Below are 21,426 nucleotides of genomic sequence, written 5' to 3' on the forward strand. Positions count from 1 at the left end.
TAGAAATACATTTTTCTAAAATATTGAGTGTCAGAAATTGACACAGAAATCCCAGCTGTGGACATTGAAAACAGTTTTCGTTTACCTTGTCCAGAAAGACCTAAGATAAACCTTATAATCAAATAAACTTTGTTTCCATAATGATACAGTTGCGTAGATTCTGTGGGGTTCCCCTCTTTCTGTCGCCCTATTTTCTACGTCACTGAATATTCTTTAACACTTTTAAGCTTTACATATTATTTGCACAATTCAGAAAGAGAAAGTGCTCCTGATTAATCTTGATTATACAGCCTTTCTGAAGATATTTCGGTTTTAATATTAAAAGAAAGTCGAAGTGATTTCCATTCCCTCCAAAATCAAGTAAGAAAAATATGATGAAATATCTTGAACTGTATTTATTTCTGTATATGTATTTGTAGCAAGAAAATATCACTAAAATAGTGTAGACAAATTCTGAATATATAATGTTTTTTAGATTTTTTTCTTATTGAATGTGTTCTGTCAGTTCCCATATATTAAGCTCCAATTTTAGAAAGATCTTGTATAGCTTTTAAGGTAATATTTTAGCCAAAATTACATTCCTGTTTAACTATGTGTAATAAATAAAGTGAGAGAGTATTTAACAGATAATAAATGGATTCTGGGGGTTCCCCTCTTTGCCTCGTCCTGTTTTCCACGCCACTGAATATTTTTTAAAATCACTAAGCCTTTCATATACTTTGCCCAATTTAGAAGAAAAAATATGAGAGACACGACAAAGAGGAACAAAAACACCACATAAGAATTAACAGTTTTGATTTTATTTTACATTTGCTACTACCAATAACAGTACATAATGTTTCACATTATAAAATTAAAGTATAAGTTAATGTACAAATAAAAGAAGCAGTGCACCAATTGATTTATGCACGTTTTAAATGAAACTGTATAAAAATGATTTGAATAAATCCTACGACGAATTATAAAGAGCTAAATTTAATTAAGTACCACCAGTGACTGTCAAAATGATAATATTCTTTAAAGTTGTGATTTTAATATCTAATTTTGATTCAAATGAACACTAAGTGCCACCGCACGCGTCCCTCAAAGGAAACAAGTCGTTAAAGCTTACAATTTCATTAAAACACGCATCCGTAAAAATAACCAAATATTTTAAACTTAACTAGCAACAAATAAAGCCACAAGTTAATCAAATATCAAATTCAAAAACGAATCAAGGCAACACCAAAGGGCGGAAATATTGTCGACAGTACAACGAGTTCAGACTGAGGGGCTTGTCGTGCGCCCCGTACAGTCGGTTTTGCCGTTCCGTCACCCTCGAGAAGGCCGTCGTGTACTCCTTGTCGAAGGTGTTGATGTCGATGCGGTTGCGACCTATCGCCTTGCACGCCAAAAACAGTATGTCCCTGTACACCGAGTTCGACATGCACAACTTCGTCCGTCCCTCCTTCTCGCGTTCAGTCGCCAGGGACTTGAGCGGCTCCACCAGGTTATTGACGCGGATGTTCGATATTATTTGCTGCATAAATCTGTAACAACCTTAATCAGTTTAAGGGTCTACGGGAGGACGTGTACGTACGCTTTGGTAGTTATCTTCCTTTCGGGGGAGACTGGGTTAGACGAGTCGTGCAGCCTTTGCCACAACACGTACATCGGGGGTATGCCCACGTGCCGGTTTGGGTCGTCCCACAGACATCGCACGTAGACCTTCGCCGCCTGTCGCTCTGTTGAAATCACAGAAATTACCGTCAGTGTTAATCTGACCTATAAATTTCATGCAAACAATCCAATCTATTAGGACCTTTAATAAATTCCCGCTGTTTATTTACAATATAAAAGCCTTTGAAGCTATTGAAGAATCGATTCCTCTTTTAGTATCTTCCTAAGAATGGAAGTGCTGCTCAGCCAGGACATCCAATGTCTTTGGTTCAGGATAATTCCCATCTTCAAGTTCAAAATCATTATTTTTAAAGGGTTTAAACCAGTCTCTACATGTTGTATTCAACAAAGCATTGTCACTGTAAGTCTAAGGTACTTCCTTGCAGTACTGCTACTGACATTTTTGAACAAACAGCAAAAACTTATCTAAGGTCTTAATAAAAGTCAAAGTAGCAACGACTCAGGGGAAATTCAAGCCGTTTTTTAATAGTATTTAGCGTCCAAATAACGGCATCATCCAAGCATTAAGTCCAAACATGCCTAATATGTAGTAAAACCAACTTACGAGTGTTGTCCTTGCTTGTAGCTTTTCGAACATACATGGATTATTAATAGTGTCTTACAAAATTTACAAGTGAACTCACCTAAGGCAGCCAGTTCTAAAGTGAGGGGGTCAGTGCCCTCCTCAACCGGCTTTAAGTTGAGCCCTTCAGAAGAGCCAGTCTCAGCGTCCACCTCCTGTTTTACCACCACCCCGTTGTTGTTGTCCCTTTCGGCGTTCTTCAAGTACAGATTAGGCAGATGGGTTTGGACATTGATACGCTCGAACGTCCATATCAAGTTCCAGTAGATAATCGGGTGCTCATCAATGAACTTACTTTTGGACAGACTAAGGTCGCCCTCTTGGGCTATAATGTTCTCCAGTTCCTTTCTTAGCACTAAGGGGTTTAAGTACGGTACACTGAACGGCTCACGATGCGTCACGTTCTGACCGTTCACGTTAATAGTCAGGAGCGGAACCGTCGGTTTGTTGCAGCACAAGCACACCGTGTTGAGGTTCGAGTCGTCGGCGGACCAGTAGGCCATTATGTCCTCGTCGAAGAGGATGCAGGAACAGTTGTGACACTGCGAGCACGACGTAAGCGTCACGTCAACTTCACTATCTGCAACGTTAAAAAGGTCAATTAAACAATCAATTTTTATTTAAGAGTTAACTTGCCGGGTTTCTCTTCGGAGGGGTGGGGGAACAGGGAGTCGGGCAGCGGATCCTCGGTGTCCTTGAGGTTGGAATAACTGCCGCGGTAACTGCCGAACTCGGCCGACACGCGCCGATGTCTCTCGCCGCCCTCGCTGCCGTCGTTCGACTCGGACTCGCCGCTGGGCGCCTCCAGGCAGTCGCCGGCGCCCAGACGGTCGCCGCCTCCAGTCACGCCGGTCAACACCTTCACCGGCGTCGAGTTGGTCGAGGAGATCGCCTCCTTGATCTCGTCCAGCTTCTTGGCCACGGTGGTGGCGGCCGACTTTATCGAACTGAGGCTGCCCTGGATTATTTCGTTCGACTTTTTGCTCGTGTAGCTGCTCGGACTGGGGAACAATCAAGAAATATTTATAAATCACATTTACTAGTCGCATTCACAAATTATGACAACGAATTTCCAATATTTGATAATTTTTTGACTTACCTCAGGCTATTTATGGCATTCTCAATGAATAATTGGGGTACTTTGAATTCGGGTTTACGTAGAGACAGGCGTGTTGGTGTATAGCGGCTAAAATAAGACATCTACTACTATTCGTGCAGTGCAAGCTAATCAGGCAAAAACAATAAGTTTTGCTTACTGCATTCATAACATCTAAAAATCTAAAACTGCTAAAATAACATTTAAATTTTCGGTGAACAATACATTTAGTAATTTATGAAAAATATCCAATTGGTTCTTACTAATTATTATTAAGAAGTTTATTTTTCAGGACTAAGTAATTGATTAAAAAGTCACCTGAAAAACTTTAAATAATAAATATGTTCAGAAGTCTTCATCTAGTAAAATTTTAAATGGGAATATATTATGATTTAATTTAATATAAATAATTGTTCTGACATTCTGAATATTTAAATATAATTTTAACTGCTAATATTTATATAAATCAATTAAAAAACTTGATGGAGGAACTAAGAACACCTTTAAGGACAAGTTATATTGAATTAATTAATTATCCTGAGTAATTTTTTCATTTACCCACATCAAGTATTTAATATTTTATTAATAAAACGGACACCTATTTATAAAACCACAAAAATATTAAGGTAAATGTGTGGAATTCATCTCTATAATTTATCCTTATAAATTACAAAGGAATATATTATGAATTATTTTAATACAAAGAATTGTTCTGACATATAGAAATATTTATATAATTTTAACAGTTAATATTTACATAAATCAATTAAAAAACTTGATGGAGGAAGTAATTTAACTAAGGACATCTTTAAGGACAAGTTATATTGAATTAACTAAATAATCCAGGGTTATTTCTTCATTTATCCACACCAAGTCTTTAATTTTTTATGAATAAAACGGACACCTACTTATAAAACCATAAAAATATTAATATACATGTGTGGAATTCATCTCTATAATTAATCCTTATAAATTACAAAGGAATATATTACGAATTATTTTAATAAAATGTGTGGAATTCATCTCCACTATTTAATTTATCCCTCTAAATTTCCAAGGAATATTATTATATTATATTAATTATTTTAAAAATCTGTTTTATTTTTATATTAATAAACTAAGATTTGAAAATAAAAATAACAAAAATTTTAATACTCAAATATGTTCAATTCATTTTTACTCCTTAAATTATCCTGATGATTTTCAGAAATATTTATTATCTATCCTTTTAATATAAAGACTCTACATCAAGTCTTTAATTTATGAACATCTCCTCCTTAAAATAACATTTATTTTAGCTGCCAGTTACAAAACATCAACATCTATTAGACCACAACAACGAGCACAAACCAGACTCACCCGAAGCCCATTTTCAACGACGAACCCAAACTGGCCAGACTGGAGGCCACTGTGGCCGCCGGCACCGTCTCCGACCGATGCAGCTTGCTCTGCGACGGCGGACTGCCCTCGAACGTTGCCGATCTGTGCACCGACGACTTGAACAACACCGGATCGTCCGTCAAGACGTTCGTCGGCGGCGCCTGGACCTCCTTTTGCCGTTCCTGCGTCTCTGTTACCGGTGGTTCTTGTTCGAATGCGCCTAAGGGGTCGTTCTCCGTCACCACTTCTCTTGGGGACATTCTAAAAAAGACAGAGAATGAATAGGAAGAGTCAGGAATAGTCGTTGACGTCAGTACTTTCCGGGGGAGTTCTTGCCGTTGTCGCCCGTTCCTTCTTCATTGAACTGCAAGCTCCTCGAACACTGTTTCCTGTTTTGCAACTTGTCGATTAAGTTGGCGTCGTTGCCGCTCTCCGACCGCGACAGTAGCCTGTACTCGGACGGACTGTCCGGTACCTTATAGTCTTCCGTTTCTCCTTCAGTCACGTCAGTCTGTTGGTCGTCGTTGTTGTCCCCCACGTCGGTCACGTCAGTCGGCTCCACGGCCGTCTGTTCCAGCCCGTTGAGGCTGCCCCGCACAATGCTGGCCACCTTCTTGAACTTGTCCATGAAACTGTCGCCGGGCACCGCCTCGTGCGAGTCCAGCGACGAGCGGGACGCCGCCCTGTTGCCTGGGTCAAGCAGACTTGAGCCTCCTTCAGTCGACGCAGATAGTCTACGGGCGGCATGTCGTCTGGCGGCCCATCGGAAGTGCGCCGCCCCCATTACCACGTTCCTCAGCTTCTTCCACAGTAATTGACTAGAACCTGAATAGGCGGGCCATTCCGCCTCCAACACGCAACGATTGTACAACCTATGATTTAAAATTTTATCCAAAATAGTAACCTTATAAGAGTGAATGAATGTTAGAGTGTCTACACTTACCCGTAAGTGAGTGCGTTAGGTTGTATGCCGTACTTCCTCATCAAAACCAACAGATTAACGGCTAAAAGTGGACGGGAGTGTTCGCCGCACAGTTGCATCATCAATCTGTAGCAAATCTCGTCGCAGGACAACCCCCAGATGGTCGCGTTAACTAATATATCGTAGGCTTGTTGGAGGATGGCCTTTTCTTTGCCCTGGTTCAACGTCAGCATGCTGGGCAACACCATGAAGTACAAAGTGTGGCAGGTGCCACACAGGCACTTCGCCCACATATCTGGGGACGTCACGCACTTTCTGTAACAACGACATGAATAATTATACATTTAATGGCAAATTTGAGGTACTATTGTGGTTACCGGGCTAATTTTTGGGCAGACTTAATCTCGTGCTTTGTTCTTCTGGCCATTGGAGACCCGGGTATTACTGTTTGTGTCAAGTACGACACATGGTTACGTTTCTTGGACACCAAATAAGCGGGATCCAGGACGAATTGCTTTTTATAATCGTGTAGTTGGCCTACAAACAATAAAAATGAGTCAATTTGATCCTAGTTGATGAATAAGATTAGTTCCTAACCGGGTGACGTTTGTTCAGGTGGCAGCACGAACACGGTGCGGTCGCTCCGGTGCGCAGCATCCAGTTCGATCAGATGCCCGCCCCCGTCCTCGTTGGTCCACTTTTCGGTGCACTCGTCGAAGAACGCCAGTCCCTGGTCACCGTCCGCCACGAAGCTTCGCTCCTCCACGAAGCGTATGAACATCTGCGTTTTGATCAGCAACGAGAAGAACTTCTGGTGGGCCTTGTCGCGGCTGCGCATGAACTCGTTGAGCTGGAACAGGGCTTCGGTGTCGGTCGTGCCGACCGTCGGCGCCTTGATGATGGGCAGGAGGAAGCTGCGGTAGCCACGAAGGATTGCTATCATGAACTTGAGGAAGGCCTCTTGAATACGCAGTTCGTGAGCTTGCTGTGAATTAGTACACACATATTTGAATCAAGTTTATCTATTATAGAAGGCATACGATGTACATCGTACCTCTTTCTTTCGTTTTTGGAATAAAGCTTCAATGTTGTCCTGATCAATGACATCACTGTTTGTTTTGGAGTAATTCATCAATTCATGATACAGAAGATCTAAAGTTGCCTTCAAGCATTTAGCCGCCTTTTTCGGCAGCAATTTTGTGTTAAGTATGTTCCTGTGACTTTCAGCAACCTAAATACACAAAAGTAATAATATTAATTATTAATTACTGATGTAGTTTTGATGCTTACTGTTATAATGTTAGTGTCCAAATCTATGCAACTAACATCTGAAGGTGGGTCATAAAGATCAAAAAATCTGGAGTCGACTCCTATTAAAAAGGGTAAAGGTGCATGTAATACTTCAACCAGACCTGAAAACCAATAAATAAAATCCTGTATTAACAATAAACTCCATCACAAAGATACCTAGAGGACACAAGGGGATGTAAGGACACTGCCACTTAAACGGAAACAAGAAAGTGGAAACGGCTTCGGCCACGGCAGTCAGCGTGTCCGGCCTCAAGGAATGGATTAAAATCTTTTGTTCAGTCAATGCCAACAGCAAGACTTGCAGGCAATTATCGGACCCCAAGTTCAGCAACAGCTGCTTGAAACTGGCCGCACTCCTGGGCAACGGGGAATCCTCGGGCTGCGTTAAAATAACCAAGTTGGAGAGTTGGAGTAATATTCTGGGCGACGGGAACGGCACCTCGTCCAACAACTGGACGACGTAACGTTCTATGGGCACAGACTGTGGAGCCCCCCTTGCCACCAAGTCCTGCAATTAAGGCGTTCATTTTTTGTACAACAATTAATTAATTAAGGTCAATTTACATGCAAGAACAGCAGCCAGTCTTGAAAATCTAAGGAGAAGGGCCAATGCGACAGCACACATATGCTTTTGTTCACGTGCAACACATGTTTGGAGTCTCCGTCGAAGTTCAGCAACTCTCTTTGTTCCTCGCTGAGCTTCTCTTCCGGATATTGTTCGTAGAACGTCAGGGCGGATCCGTAAATTTTGTGTTTGGCGTCTGAGACAGTCAGGACAAAGGTGCTGAACACCGGTCGGGGGTGGGTCGCCTCTCTTGGCCAAAGCTCCAACGTTGAACCCATGGGTAGGCAAAACAAAGACACTTTCGTTGGAAACGGGAAATTTGGCAAATCGGTGTGTGGATACCTAAAGGGAATTTGATTATTTTTTATACTAGAAACAAGGGAAATCATTTTAATGTTTAAAATATTAAATAGACGAGTTTGTCCTTCAAATTTTGTTGATGAAAATATTGATTTATTGCCTTATAAAGTCACACTTGCTGTGTTTATTGAAATATTCAGTCACATACCTGGATAAAACACCTGGTTTGTATGTTAATGACTTTGCCCTGTTCATTGACTTCTTATAACAAAGGAAAACATCACTCCCAACTATGCCCTTATTCAAATTTTTGTTGATGCAACAGAATGCATGAGGTGGAGACTCCCCCTTGCTTGCGATCACTATACAAATATCAGTCACTACTAAAGCATTGCACGGCATAGTGGATGTGCCCCTTCTGAACGTTATAAATGTTTCAGCGGTTGAGTTATTTACATTTGCGACGTTTCCTCCCACACTTTGTTTAACCACTTCAGCATCTGCCATTAGCCATTCCTTCCCCTCATACATTACACCTGTAAAGCATTAAATTATAATGTTTAATTAACTGGTGAGTTTGTTTATACCTATGTCGACTAGGGGTGGTTTGTCTCGTCCTCTTCTGATACACAAGTAACATTCTGTGGACCTAATACTACCGTGGTTCAAGTCAGCTTGTAAACCGGTGGGGGTTTTCTTAATAATTTCATAGTCATCAGGCTTCGTTTCACCCAACTCAGGAAAAATAATCCCAATATCAGTGATGGGAGCCTGTCCATGGCTCGCCTTAAGCAAACCTCCCTCAGAAAGTGTCGTATCATCAAGTGGTTCGGGATCATCAGGCAGTCCCGCCACTACAAAATAGTCGGCTATCCTCCGATCGTCCATTATAAAATTTAATTAATTTGATATAGCTCTAGTCCTAAAGTTAAGGCACATAGTTGTTGGAATACTCTAAAGTAATTTCAATCAGATAGAATTTAATTCTTCTCAAAGATGACTCATCGCTTTTATTGCACCATATCCTCGGGCGATTTAGGTGTGAAATAATAGTACGATTTATCTCGTATATTTACACATTAATTTTGTTCTTTAAACTTTCATATCTCATGATTTACGTTTTTATTTATTCTGGTGTTTGACGTTTCGCAAAATCCAAAATTACAGGTTATTTTTTTGTAGAGGTCTTCTAGCAAAATACCTGACACTACCCTACAGATGTCACTAGTAAATGATTAAATACTTTTATTTAAAAAACCGTGAAAATTCTTATTTAATTATAAATAAATCATAATAAAAGTTGTTTTGAATTAAAAAAAATCTGTTACAAAAAGACAAATCAGACAAAAAGGGTGAAAAAAGTAATTAGCAGAGCGTGGTTTCGATCCACGGACCTCTGGGTTATGGGCCCAGCACGCTTCCACTGCGCCACTCTGCTCTTATTAAGTATTGATAATTAAGTTCCCTAGAAGCAGATATTTTTAAGTGGGGTACAAAATACAAACTTATAACTTATAAGTTTTATATAATAAATATTATAACTAGTTTTGGCAATAATAATAATATGGTGGTAATAATGCAATTATTCATGTGATAACAGTTTCTTCAATAATCGAAAATTAAAAAGCTTATGATGTGTATAAATTCTATAGGAAATCTAATTAGATGTTATGAGACAGTACGTACACATTTAGGTGGTTATAAACTTTTTAATAATAAAACTGTACAGAATCATTTACATTTTATTTAAATAATTAAACTTAATTATGAAAGTATGACCTCATAGTTTTAACAAAAGGTCTATCAACAGTGAATTTAATCATTTCTGGTAGTTCCCTGTCTTTAGGTCGAATAGTTTTAACTGGAGGTGTTTTCTTAAGTTTCCTACCAAATCGACCAGTTTTCCTTTGCCACAGTCCAGATCTTGGCCTATTACCTAAAACATTCCATAATTTAAAATAAATAAATAATATATTTGGGACAATGATTACCCAATTCCCTATTTTTCTGTGCTGACCCAATGGGGGTATTTATATGGTCCACGTTACTCAATCTGCCAACCGTACACATACATGCCTCAGGCAAACTGAATTCCCTTTTGCTGGGCAACTGGATGACTACATGATTGTTAGGTGCTTTCCTAAGAATTGTGGCGTAAGAACCAGCCGCATGGATTAAAAAGCTGCCCGTACCCGGGTACTTTTCAACAGAATTGACCATGGTCCCCAAAGGCAAAGCCCCCAGTGGATATGCATCACCTTCGTTGGCTCTCACAGGTATACGTGGTATGTGACTGGACGTCTTTATGAGGTCACCGGCTTTCATGTTTTCGGTGGCCAGAATGTACTTGAGTTTGTCCTCGTGGGCCACCAGGGCAACGTAGGCTGTCCTGCACCCATCCTTTATGATTTTGATAACCTTTTCTACAATTGGTGGGCCCTCCTTAGGCCCCACCCGTTTCCAGTCGATCCAGTGGTACTTATGCTTAATTCCGCCGCCTATACCTTTAACCACCAGGCGACCGGTCTCCGGGTCCCTTCCGGCTAAATTAGTTACGTCCAGGGGTTTCACCGTGTATTTTTCTGGGTAGTGTACTATTCGTCTGAACGCTTTGCCCCTGCCAATTTCGGGTAGTTCCACGTGCTTCGTTTTGTTACGCACACTTACTAATAATCGTGTGGGGTTGGACGCCTCCAACACCGTTAATTTTTGAAATATACGGCAGAGGCTGGACATTTTAAACTAACCTAACTAACTCATTTAGGTTATGTCAGGGTCATGTTGATATGGTGCCGTGAAAAAAGTTATATGTTGTGTACTATTCGTTGTAAATAAAATGTCCATAAATATCAATGAGAGGTTGGCGGAGCTGAAAGAGTTTGACCAGGCCGCAGCCGCGGCCGATTCCGAAATTGAATCCATAACTAAATCTCTTGGTTGGTCAGTTGATTTGTTGAGACGGGTAAAAACGTACTTTATGTATTTAATTGGGATGCTAACTAATTTGATTTTCAGGAACGACCAACGACGAAGTGTCCTTACAATCCCCAACACACTATATCTAAAAATGTAGACGAACACATTCAGAAATGCAGGCTGAAAGCTCTGGGTTATAACCCTGAAGAAGAGTTCCTGTCTGAGCCTTCAACATCAAAATATTCAATGAAAATTGGTACGATTTAACACCTAAATGACCCTCCTTGGTTTAATATTATTTTAACTTACAGATCATGCCACAAAAGTATTGATATTGGGTGCGGCCAAGATGGCACAACCAGACTTTAGAGCAGGTTTGTAGTCACATAAATCAAGCGTTCCTGGGATGAGTCTATAATGTATCTAATTTTGTTGCAGACTTGTACATTTACTACTTATGTCAACTAATTATGCAGAGTTATATCCTTTTTTGATATCCTTTTTTTTAATTTAAGGTACTACTTTAAGACATGTGTGTGTATAAAATGCAACAAATCCCCTTTTTAATTAAAAGTATAACAATTTAGGTCGAATAAAGTTAACTCGTACTTTTAGAAAGACGACTAAAAACATCGTAATTTGGCTTAAGTACTAAATAGATGTTTATTTTAATAAAAATACAAACAAACTGACAAACATTTGTACTGAATTAATGTTTCGTCAATATTGTTTCGTTAATTAAGACAAAAATTTACATATAAAATAAGTGAAATGATCTTCCAAAAGGAACAGAAGTCTTAAAACTAATTAGAACATTAAGTTTGTGTGTTCCCCTCATCCGAACACTGTAGATTCAACAGCAAAGATAATAATTTTTTTGTCGTACAGCATGGGATGGAAAAGACGACACACCAATGACCTCAGGTAGATTAACGTCCACATTCTCTGCAGACGAACGTTTGGCGTTGCACAACTATGTTGTGCAAAACTCTGAGAAACCACCCGTACCAGAAGACCTACCTCTGTAAGTCCCTCCCTAAAAGGCATCTTTAAAAATTACTTATGTATTGTTTTATAGGTTCTCTGAGCCCACCAGCAAAGAACGTGAACACCTATCTGTGCAGCAGTTGATGGCTCTGAAGAGGGACGCCAAAAGGAGGCGTGTTAAGTACAAAGCAGTCCACACGCAGAAGAAGTCTGTTACTGAAGTACTTCGAGAAGTTGTCAATAATCAGATGGAGTTGCTTGAAGATTACCTTAGTAGTCGTGATAAAATAAAAAGGTATCAAAATGATGACCAAAGAAGTGACAACAATAGTGTGGAGCATGAAAGATCAGGTTCTTCGATTAGTAGGCATAGTACTCATTCAGGTGGATCAAAACATAGACGGCCTGAGCATGATTATAGAGATAGAAGGAACGATTACTATCATAGACGATATAGTGATTATAGACATAAGGGCAGAAGATATGACCATAGAGATTACGACAGACATTATGACAGTGAGTATAAAGATAAAAGAAATAGACATTACAAAGAAGACAAAAGATATGATCACGAACAAAAAGAAAAACGGTATGATCATGCCAAAGAAGATGTAGAAAGACATGGTGAACTTGCCAGCACAGTGAGAGCAAATTATCACAGTAAATTGGAAGATGATTTGAGTAATGGAGGTGAAAGGAAAAGAAATGAAAGCTCTAGAGAAGACAAAAGAGATCAAAACAATGAAGAAAGGAGGAGAGATCATTACTACAAGGATGATGGAAAAATAGATAAACCTAGAGAACAAAAGAGATATGATGATAATGAAGTTAGGGCAAAAAGACACAGTACTGAAGGTGAAAAGTATTATGAAGACAGAAGAAACAGAGACTATAGAAAGTCAAATGACTACGACAGAAGTTATAGGAAATTTGACACTCCTGATAAAAGGAAGTATTACAGTGACCGAAGAGATGTAAGACGAAGGAGCAGGGAAAAAAGCGACACTAGGCACAAAAGGGATTATTACGATGAAGGAAGTCGCAATAGAGACCGTCTTTATCGTGACGATAAGAAATATAGAAGCGACGACTCCAAACGCCACATGAAAGAGTGACCTTAATACAATGTTCAAATTTTTTTAAATGAGTTAAACTTAGTCTTTCAAATAAATTACTTTTATTATTTACTTTTAGTCTTTTAATAAATATATCAGTCCCCCTTTTGCTTAAATGTTAAAGTTTTCATCACCTACTTGTAAACAGAAAGTTGAGAACCACCCTGTTAATTCTTCTAATGTTAAATTTTATATTTGCCTGTTTTATGGACACAGTAAACCTCTAAATAATTATCATCAGTATTAAAAAAAGTGTTCTTGACATTATAAATCATTAATTTTTTAATGGATTATTGAATAAGTACTTTTGCTTACTACTAGGCAATCAACATTACACCTTACCAATGTAATTTTTAATAAATTAATTGAACATGTTTAATAAATTTCTTTGCTTCTTTCATACTAAAACACACAATTATATATAATTTTATTCATTTTATATATAATTTTATTAAATATATATTTATAATAAGTTTCTGTGAACTGGTCATTATCGTTAGACACGTTCGACACCTTTGGACTCGGCACGGTTCGGTTTTTGAGTCGGAACGCAACTGCCGTGGACCGGAATCCCAATATTGTTGTTGATATATAATTTGAAATTTGAAAACATTTATTCTAATTATAAAAAATATAATAAATCAGTTTCGACCAATGAAAATGATGGTGATCAAATTGTTATTTTATATTAATTGTTATTACATATTAATAAATGTAAAAAAAAACTAAAAGAAAAATAAATAAAATTAAAATACCCAAAATTATATTCGTCATTATGATAAATCAAGGGAAATAGAAAATAAATATATTCTATTTCCGCTTGTTTCTGCATTTCGTGCGTCATCAGATAGGACACAATTCAAAATTGTATCTCTGCAGTAGAAGTACAATTTTGAAAATCCTATGACAAGCCTTACAATTTAAAAATACAACTTTGGGTTAGTAATTTGTAGGTGAGCTTGTCGCTGCATTTACGGCGAAAACTGTTCAATTCAATTCAATTCGCTGAGTAAATGCAGCCCTACACTAAATTACAATTTACTAAAATCTAAATACTCTATTATCTGTAAATAAATTAAAATTATTAATTATTATGATTCCTGTAAGATTATTCCTGCAAATAAAAAAATAATTTAAAAATGAACAAAAAGGAAATTTGTTGGCAAATAATTTGAAGAACAAGAAAGAAATTTGTTGGTCAATAATATGACGAACAAAAAGGGAATTTGTTGGTCAATAATATGACGAACAAAAAGGGAATTTGTTGGTCAATAATATGACGAACAAAAAGGGAATTTGTTGGTCAATAATATGACGAACAAAAAGGGAATTTGTTGGTCAATAATATGACGAACAAAAAGGGAATTTGTTGGTCAATAATATGACGAACAAAAAGGGAATTTGTTGGTCAATAATATGACGAACAAAAAGGGAATTTGTTGGTCAATAATATGACGAACAGAAGAGAATTTGTTGGTCAATAATATGACGAACAAAAAGGTAATTTGTTGGTCAATAATATGAGCAACAAAAACGGGGAATTTGTAGGCCAGTGATTCTGTTCAATAAATGTAAAGAAAATAAAACTAAATTTTGTTTTATTTATTTAAGCTGAAAGAGAGCGCCTTATTAGTACTATTTAAAAGGCACATAAATGAATACAACACGCCTGAAAATCACACCAAACAAACATTTAACACAACTGTATCATTAATTTATTTGAACTGAAAAGAATGTCTGATTAGATTGGACAAAGAAAATAAAAATAAACCATTCCTGAAAATCATAAAAGATATCTTTCTTACATTTAGATTTGGAATTAAAATCAATATGTTCAAAAACTTACTTTGCGTTGCCAGTTGCCAGGTTAACTAGTCTCGTTCTGGACCTACATGAAATTAATCAAAAACCTTCAATTAATATCATTGTTTCATTGATAATTAAAATTATGAATTATTACCTTTAATGCCCTTCCCCTGTTGCCTTATCGTCTTTCCAATAGTTGGTTGGGTCATCATGGTCCAGGTGTGAGCACGTCTTCACGTTCAACGAAGATATTAACAAAAAATCTTTTCTCAATGTTTTAACCAGAGAAAGAACTATTTAAAAACCCAAATATTGATAATACCATGCATTTATTCTTATTAACTAATCGATGCCATGCAAAGTTTTATGCTTGCATTTATTCTTAACTGATGGATACTTTACTTAATCCAAGTAAAGTTGATTTGTTCTCATTATCTTATCATTTAAAGCATGCATTTATTCTTATGAACTACTCCATGCAAAATTTTATTCATGCGTTCATTCTTAACTGATGGATACTTTACTTAATCCAAGTAAAGTTGATTTATTCTCATTATCTTATCATTTAAAGCATGCATTTATTCTTATGAACTAATCCATGCAAAGGTTTATTCATGCATTCATTCTTAACTGATGGATACTTTACTTAATCCAAGTAAAGTTGATTTATTCTCATTATCTTATCATTTAAAGCATGCGTTTATTCTTATGAACTAATCCATGCAAAGTTTTATTCATGCATTTATTCTTAACTGATGGATACTTTACTTAATCCAAGTAAAGTTGATTTATTCTCATTATCTTATCATTTAAAGCATGCGTTTATTCTTATGAACTAATCCATGCAAAGTTTTATTCATGCATTTATTCTTAACTGATGGATACTTTACTTAATTCAAGTAAAGTTGATTTATTCTCATTATCTTATCATTTAAAGCATGCATTTATTCTTATGAACTAATCCATGCAAAGTTTTATTCATGCATTCATTCTTAGCTCATGGATACTTTACTTAATCCAAGTAAAGTTGATTTGTTTTCATTATCTTATCATTTAAAGCATGCATTTATTCTTATGAACTAATCCATGCAAAGTTTTATTCATGCATTCATTCTTATGAACTAATCCATCCAAAGTTTTATTCATGCATTCATTCTTAACTCATGGATACTTTACTTAATCCAAGTAAAGTTGATTTATTCTCATTGTCTTATCATTTAAAGCATGCATTTATTCTTATGACCTAATCGATGCAAAGTTTTATTCATGCGTTTATTCTTAACTGATGGATTCTTTACTTAATCCAAGTAAAGTTGATTTATTCTCATTATCTTATCATTTAAAGCATGCATTTATTCTTATGAACTAATCCATGCAAAGGTTTATTCATGCATTCATTCTTAACTGATGGATACTTTACTTAATCCAAGTAAAGTTGATTTGTTCTCATTATCTTATCATTTAAAGCATGCATTTATTCTTATGAACTACTCCATGCAAAATTTTATTCATGCGTTCATTCTTAACTGATGGATTCTTTACTTAATCCAAGTAAAGTTGATTTATTCTCATTATCTTATCATTTAAAGCATGCATTTATTCTTATGAACTAATCCATGCAAAGGTTTATTCATGCATTCATTCTTAACTGATGGATACTTTACTTAATTCAAGTAAAGTTGATTTATTCTCATTATCTTATCATTTAAAGCATGCGTTTATTCTTATGAACTAATCCATGCAAAGTTTTATTCATGCATTTATTCTTAACTGATGGATACTTTACTTAATCCAAGTAAAGTTGATTTATTCTCATTATCTTATCATTTAAAGCATGCATTTATTCTTATGAACTAATCCATGCAAAGTTTTATTCATGCATTCATTCTTAGCTCATGGATACTTTACTTAATCCAAGTAAAGTTGATTTGTTCTCATTATCTTATCATTTAAAGCATGCATTTATTCTTATGAACTAATCCATGCAAAGTTTTATTCATGCATTCATTCTTATGAACTAATCCATCCAAAGTTTTATTCATGCATTCATTCTTAACTCATGGATACTTTACTTAATCCAAGTAAAGTTGATTTATTCTCATTGTCTTATCATTTAAAGCATGCATTTATTCTTATGACCTAATCGATGCAAAGTTTTATTCATGCATTCATTCTTAACTGATGGATACTTTACTTAATCCAAGTAAAGTTGATTTGTTCTCATTATCTTATCATTTAAAGCATGCATTTATTCTTATGAACTAATCCATGCAAAGTTTTATTCATGCATTCATTCTTAACTGATGGATTCTTTACTTAATCCAAGTAAAGTTGATTTATTCTCTTTATCTTATTATTTAAAACATGCATTTATTCTTATAAACTAATCCATGCAAAGTTTTATTCATGCATTCATTCTTAACTGATGGATACTTTACTTAATCCAAGTAAAGTTGATTTATTCTCATTATCTTATCATTTAAATCATGCATTTATTCTTATGAACTAATTCATGCAATGTTTTATGCATGCATTCATTCTTTACTGATGGATACTTTACTTAATCCAAGTAAAGTTGATTTGTTCTCATTATGTTATCATTTAAAGCATGCATTTATTCTTATGAATTAATCCATGCAACCATTCAATTGATTTTTCAATAGTTAAAACATTGAGAATTGATTATTTATTTATATTATTAGCGACTTCTGTAATTATAAAAACATACCATTAACTAGTTACTCTGTATCTTATTCTTAATTATGGCGTGGGTCTGTTTGGATTATTTTCTTAATTGTTATGCGTTTATTTCCCAATAATTTTATATAAAATTAATGTAAATTATTTTATTTATTACTTATAAAATCGACATTAAAAAATATATATTTATAGTGATTATTTTATTTAAGTTTCAATAGAATTAACTAAATTTATATTTCTGGGTAGAAATTGGTATAAAATAATTTCAAAGTATTGCAATAAAAGAACAACATTAATGTGCCGCTCAAATAAAATAATTGAATAACCCCGTAAACAATTGTTTTGTAACAAAAATGCACCTACCTTGCAATCCATGGTTGTATCCAGTATATCCAATAGGGCACTAATCACAACACTAATTGAACACACTAGTCACTACACTAAACCGAACTGCACCACCGAATTAACTTGGAGGGTATGGTACCGCGAACCACCACCCCACCCCACTCGACCGATCGACACAACGGTCGATAACAGACTGACTGGTGTGATTCATGCGCCGTCTAATGGCGGTTAATGGCGGCGACTCATCCCTTGCATCTGATTGGTCGACGTCGAGTTTTTGTTAAATCATACGTATCGAGAACATTCTCAACCGAAGTGAAATTTTTCCTATACAATATTTGAATTTTAAACAAATATCACCCATTGTTTTATAATAAATAGTTGTTTGTATGTTATTACAATCATTATAATTAATATAACACATTGTTAAAGTTAAGTTAATTTTATAATTGATCATTTATAAACAATAAATAAACGTTTTAAGGATATTAGTTTCTTAAAAAAATTTTTATTAAGAACAATTGAAATAATTCATTGAGAGTTTGAAAATGGCTTTGACTAATAGAAAGGTTACATTTTAATAACAATACTAGCAACGACTGTGAATTTCGAGATTTATATATTTATTTATGTATTAATTTCAAATTATATATATCAACAACAATGTTGGGGATTCCCGTCCACGGCAGTTGCGTCCCGATTCAGAAAACGAACTGAGCCGAGTCCAAAGATGTCGAACGTGTCTAACGAAAATAACCAGTTCACAGAAATTCGGTTTGTTGAATGGCTCACTACTAGGCAACCAACATTACACCTTATCAATGTAATATTTAGAAGTTAATTAATTTCTTTGCTTCTTTGATGCAAAAACACACAATTATATATAATTTTATTAAATACATATTTATGATAAGTTTAAAACTGCCGTCTTAATCTCCCCTCCATGCGATCATCAGCTGTTGTTTTGATTGTTTTCCCGGCAATTTGTATTACATACAATTTTGATTTTAAAACAAATTTTTAGCTGTGTACCCTTTAATGGAGCATGATGGAGCACACCAACAGAGTGATAGTCTTAATTGACATGGATTGTTTCTATTGTCAAGTTGAGGAAAATTTAGACCCCCGTTTAAAAGGACTTCCAATTGCTGTGGTCCAATATAATGCTTGGAGAGGCGGAGGGTACAAATAACCATGTTACAACTTAGCACAACACTTGAAACGATTAATTTTTAGCATAATCGCCGTAAATTACCCCGCCAGAGACAAAGGCGTGACCCGGCACATGAGAGGCGAAGACGCCAAAGCCAAATGCCCCGAAATCCAATTGGTTAGAGTCCCAGAAGTCAGAGGCAAGGCTGACTTGACCAAGTGAGTTGTGTAACTTCTGTAAATTCTAAATCCACCACTGAGACCACTTGTAGATACCGAGAGGCAGGCAAACGAGTTGCTGAAGTGTTGCAAACCTTCACTACTTTGTTGGAGAGGGCGTCAGTTGATGAGGCCTACCTGGACATCACCCAAGAAGTGAATAGAAAAATTGAAGCTGAGTGCAAACAAATCCCCGTGGATAAAATGAGAAATACTCACATAGTAGGGCAGGAAACCAGTGACTTCTTAATTAACTCTTACTCAGACCGTGAATATTGTGAGAGTAACTATAAGCTGGCAGTCGGAGGGCTCATTGCTGAAGAAATTAGAGCTGCCGTGTTCCAAAAGACAGGTCAATAAACCACAGTGATTGGGTATAACAACAAACAATAAATATACATCCATTGTAGGGTATAAATGTTCTGCAGGTATTGCTCACAATAAACCACTAGCAAAACTAGTTTGTGGCCTACACAAGCCAAATCAACAAACAATTTTACCCCACGACTCAGTGTCCATTTTATACAAAGACTTGCCCATTAAGAAGATGAGAAGCATGGGGGGAAAGTTTGGTGAAACAGTCTCTCAGGTGTTGAAAATAGAAAAAATGAGTGAACTAGTTAAATTCAGTCTGAGGGATCTAACGCAACATTTCGATGAGAAAACGGCGTAATATACTCATATAATATACTTAGTATATTGAAGTAATTGTGGTTAATTTTACAGTAACTGGTTGTACAACATAGCTAGAGGCATTGATGTGGACCCAGTAACTATCCGACTAATCTCCAAGTCAATTGGATGCTGTAAAAAGTTCCCTGGCAGGACCAGCCTGATACTACAAGAAGATGTGGACCATTGGATGGGGGAGTTGGCGACAGAAATTGCAGAACGTCTGGAAAAAGATGTCGAAGAAAACGCCAGAAGAGCTAAAAATATTACCGTGAGTTTTGCACAGAAGGACGTGTCGAGGACAAGAACCCAAGCTTTAAATTCGTATGACATGAGTAGGATTAAACAAATTGGTTTGGATGTTTTAAAAAGGTATTGCCTAAAACCAGACGGAAAATATAATATTACGTTTTTGGGGCTTAGTGTTGGTAATTTTGAGACTACTAAAAATGTTCCAAACATTTATTCGTTTTTCAAAAACAATCAAAAAGCTGACTCAATAAACTTAGGTGCTAAAGATGAGCAAGAATTAAATGAAAATTGGCTAGAGGACAAAACAGAAGACATAAATCAAAGTAATGACTTAACAAATCAAGAAGTGGATGGGAGTAATTCATCAATTTATTCAGCCTCCACAGTAGATTTAAATGAAGATCATGACAAGCTCACATTTTATGAGGATGCTGTAACTAATAAAGATGCATCACCAGAACCACCAGTTGAAAATAATATAATAAACCAAGCCCCTAATTCACCTGAAAGTAATTCACACAATTCGTTCTTTAAAAATTATTTTAAAATGGAAAGTGAACGAAAATATGATACATCTAAAATGTTTCAAACAGAAGAGCAAGTTGATTCAAATGATGGATTAGATGAAGATGCAATTGAACAAGAAGATTTAGAAGTTGAATATGCTTTAACCAAACCTTGCCCTCAATGCAATCAAAGAATACTGGTAGATCAATTTCAGTCACATTTAGATGCACATCTTGAGGAAAGTTTATGTATGAACGACGACTCAAAATCACCAATTTTATCAAAAGCAAAACAGAGTAACAATGAAATGTATAATAATAACTCAACACAACTTGAAACAAGTACCTTTGTAACTGAGAAATTAGAAGAAACTTGTCAGGAATGTGGTAAAACAATACCCTTGTCAGAAATGGTGTCACACACGGATTACCACTATGCAATAAAAATGGTTAAGGAAGAGTCCCATCTATACAAAACTCCACAACCCTCAAACAACCTTAAAACGGACAAAACATCCAAAAAGAAAAATTTAAAAAGAAAACTCACCAAAGACAACTCCATCAAAACGTTCTTCAAGACTGAACAATTGAACGACGTTAATTCCAGTATTTGCCCAACTTGCAATAAAAGGGTGAAGCTGGAGGAATTTGAAAGTCATGCTGACTATCATGCTGCCAAAAAGCTACATCTGGAATTGAATTCCAGCAAAAATGAGCAAAGTTCGGTGAAGGGTATCGCAGCTTTTTTTAAATAGCACATTTTATTGTTTGATTTTATTATTTTAAAGTGTACATTTATGTTTTTATTATTTTATTTACCAATAAATATTATATTTTGAAATTGTGTTTTAAATCTAATTTTATTTTGGGTTCTGTATATAATATACAGTACGAAAAGAGTCCTGAAAGAGATGGTGAGTCTCCCACTATGGGGCAGATT

The 21,426-nt window shown here is 36.1% G+C and overlaps 4 protein-coding genes and 1 non-coding gene across 5 annotated transcripts; 2 read left to right on the plus strand and 3 right to left on the minus strand.

Moving 5' to 3' along the window:
- Positions 1 to 778: 778 nt before the first annotated feature.
- On the minus strand, positions 779 to 8,955 carry LOC109602932 (DENN domain-containing protein Crag). Its single transcript, XM_049964384.1, has 17 exons — positions 8,404 to 8,955; positions 8,025 to 8,352; positions 7,516 to 7,858; positions 7,108 to 7,459; positions 6,931 to 7,052; positions 6,695 to 6,871; positions 6,238 to 6,625; positions 6,018 to 6,177; positions 5,662 to 5,955; positions 5,036 to 5,590; positions 4,698 to 4,979; positions 3,342 to 3,428; positions 2,879 to 3,243; positions 2,304 to 2,822; positions 2,225 to 2,245; positions 1,580 to 1,724; positions 779 to 1,529 (listed from the first exon to the last, which is right to left on the minus strand). The coding sequence occupies exons 1-17, from the start codon at positions 8,702 to 8,704 to the stop codon at positions 1,214 to 1,216; spliced, it is 4,755 nt and encodes a 1,584-aa protein (XP_049820341.1). The 5' UTR covers positions 8,705 to 8,955; the 3' UTR covers positions 779 to 1,213.
- Positions 8,956 to 9,182: 227 nt separating this feature from the next.
- Positions 9,183 to 9,254, minus strand: Trnam-cau (transfer RNA methionine (anticodon CAU)). The gene has a single exon. It is a non-coding gene; the product is annotated as a tRNA-Met (tRNA).
- A 286-nt stretch (positions 9,255 to 9,540) lies between these two features.
- Positions 9,541 to 10,587, minus strand: LOC109602917 (39S ribosomal protein L2, mitochondrial). Its single transcript, XM_020019361.2, has 2 exons — positions 9,808 to 10,587; positions 9,541 to 9,752 (listed from the first exon to the last, which is right to left on the minus strand). The coding sequence occupies exons 1-2, from the start codon at positions 10,550 to 10,552 to the stop codon at positions 9,577 to 9,579; spliced, it is 921 nt and encodes a 306-aa protein (XP_019874920.2). The 5' UTR covers positions 10,553 to 10,587; the 3' UTR covers positions 9,541 to 9,576.
- Positions 10,554 to 12,906, plus strand: LOC109602916 (U11/U12 small nuclear ribonucleoprotein 48 kDa protein). Its single transcript, XM_020019360.2, has 5 exons — positions 10,554 to 10,778; positions 10,832 to 10,988; positions 11,044 to 11,106; positions 11,621 to 11,756; positions 11,811 to 12,906. Exons 1-5 carry the CDS (start codon positions 10,653 to 10,655, stop codon positions 12,832 to 12,834), a joined length of 1,506 nt encoding a protein of 501 aa, XP_019874919.1. The 5' UTR covers positions 10,554 to 10,652; the 3' UTR covers positions 12,835 to 12,906.
- A 5,638-nt stretch (positions 12,907 to 18,544) lies between these two features.
- Positions 18,545 to 21,327, plus strand: LOC109605534 (DNA polymerase eta). Its single transcript, XM_020022125.2, has 5 exons — positions 18,545 to 18,867; positions 18,922 to 19,056; positions 19,110 to 19,408; positions 19,467 to 19,725; positions 19,783 to 21,327. The coding sequence occupies exons 1-5, from the start codon at positions 18,731 to 18,733 to the stop codon at positions 21,239 to 21,241; spliced, it is 2,289 nt and encodes a 762-aa protein (XP_019877684.2). The 5' UTR covers positions 18,545 to 18,730; the 3' UTR covers positions 21,242 to 21,327.
- The last annotated feature ends 99 nt before the right edge of the window (positions 21,328 to 21,426 follow it).

This window comes from Aethina tumida, chromosome 3 (genome assembly GCF_024364675.1).
Source record: "Aethina tumida isolate Nest 87 chromosome 3, icAetTumi1.1, whole genome shotgun sequence".
In the NCBI taxonomy this organism is placed as follows: domain Eukaryota; kingdom Metazoa; phylum Arthropoda; class Insecta; order Coleoptera; family Nitidulidae; genus Aethina; species Aethina tumida.

Excerpts from the sequence above, each read along its gene's own strand:
- LOC109602932 (XM_049964384.1), bottom strand. The coding sequence starts at position 8,704 with ATGGACGATCGGAGGATAGCCGACTATTTTGTAGTGGCGGGACTGCCT. Across the intron at positions 7,460-7,515 it reads ACTGGCTGCTGTTCTTGCAT|GACTTGGTGGCAAGGGGGGC; the intron begins GTAAATTGACCT and ends CCTTAATTGCAG. Across the intron at positions 4,980-5,035 it reads GGCAAGAACTCCCCCGGAAA|AATGTCCCCAAGAGAAGTGG; the intron begins GTACTGACGTCA and ends TGTCTTTTTTAG.
- LOC109602917 (XM_020019361.2), bottom strand. The coding sequence starts at position 10,552 with ATGTCCAGCCTCTGCCGTATATTTCAAAAATTAACGGTGTTGGAGGCG. Across the intron at positions 9,753-9,807 it reads ACAGAAAAATAGGGAATTGG|GTAATAGGCCAAGATCTGGA; the intron begins GTAATCATTGTC and ends GGAATGTTTTAG.
- LOC109602916 (XM_020019360.2), top strand. The coding sequence starts at position 10,653 with ATGTCCATAAATATCAATGAGAGGTTGGCGGAGCTGAAAGAGTTTGAC. Across the intron at positions 10,989-11,043 it reads AAAATATTCAATGAAAATTG|ATCATGCCACAAAAGTATTG; the intron begins GTACGATTTAAC and ends TTTAACTTACAG. Across the intron at positions 11,757-11,810 it reads GTACCAGAAGACCTACCTCT|GTTCTCTGAGCCCACCAGCA; the intron begins GTAAGTCCCTCC and ends ATTGTTTTATAG.
- LOC109605534 (XM_020022125.2), top strand. The coding sequence starts at position 18,731 with ATGATGGAGCACACCAACAGAGTGATAGTCTTAATTGACATGGATTGT. Across the intron at positions 18,868-18,921 it reads AATGCTTGGAGAGGCGGAGG|CATAATCGCCGTAAATTACC; the intron begins GTACAAATAACC and ends ATTAATTTTTAG. Across the intron at positions 19,057-19,109 it reads GGCAAGGCTGACTTGACCAA|ATACCGAGAGGCAGGCAAAC; the intron begins GTGAGTTGTGTA and ends GACCACTTGTAG.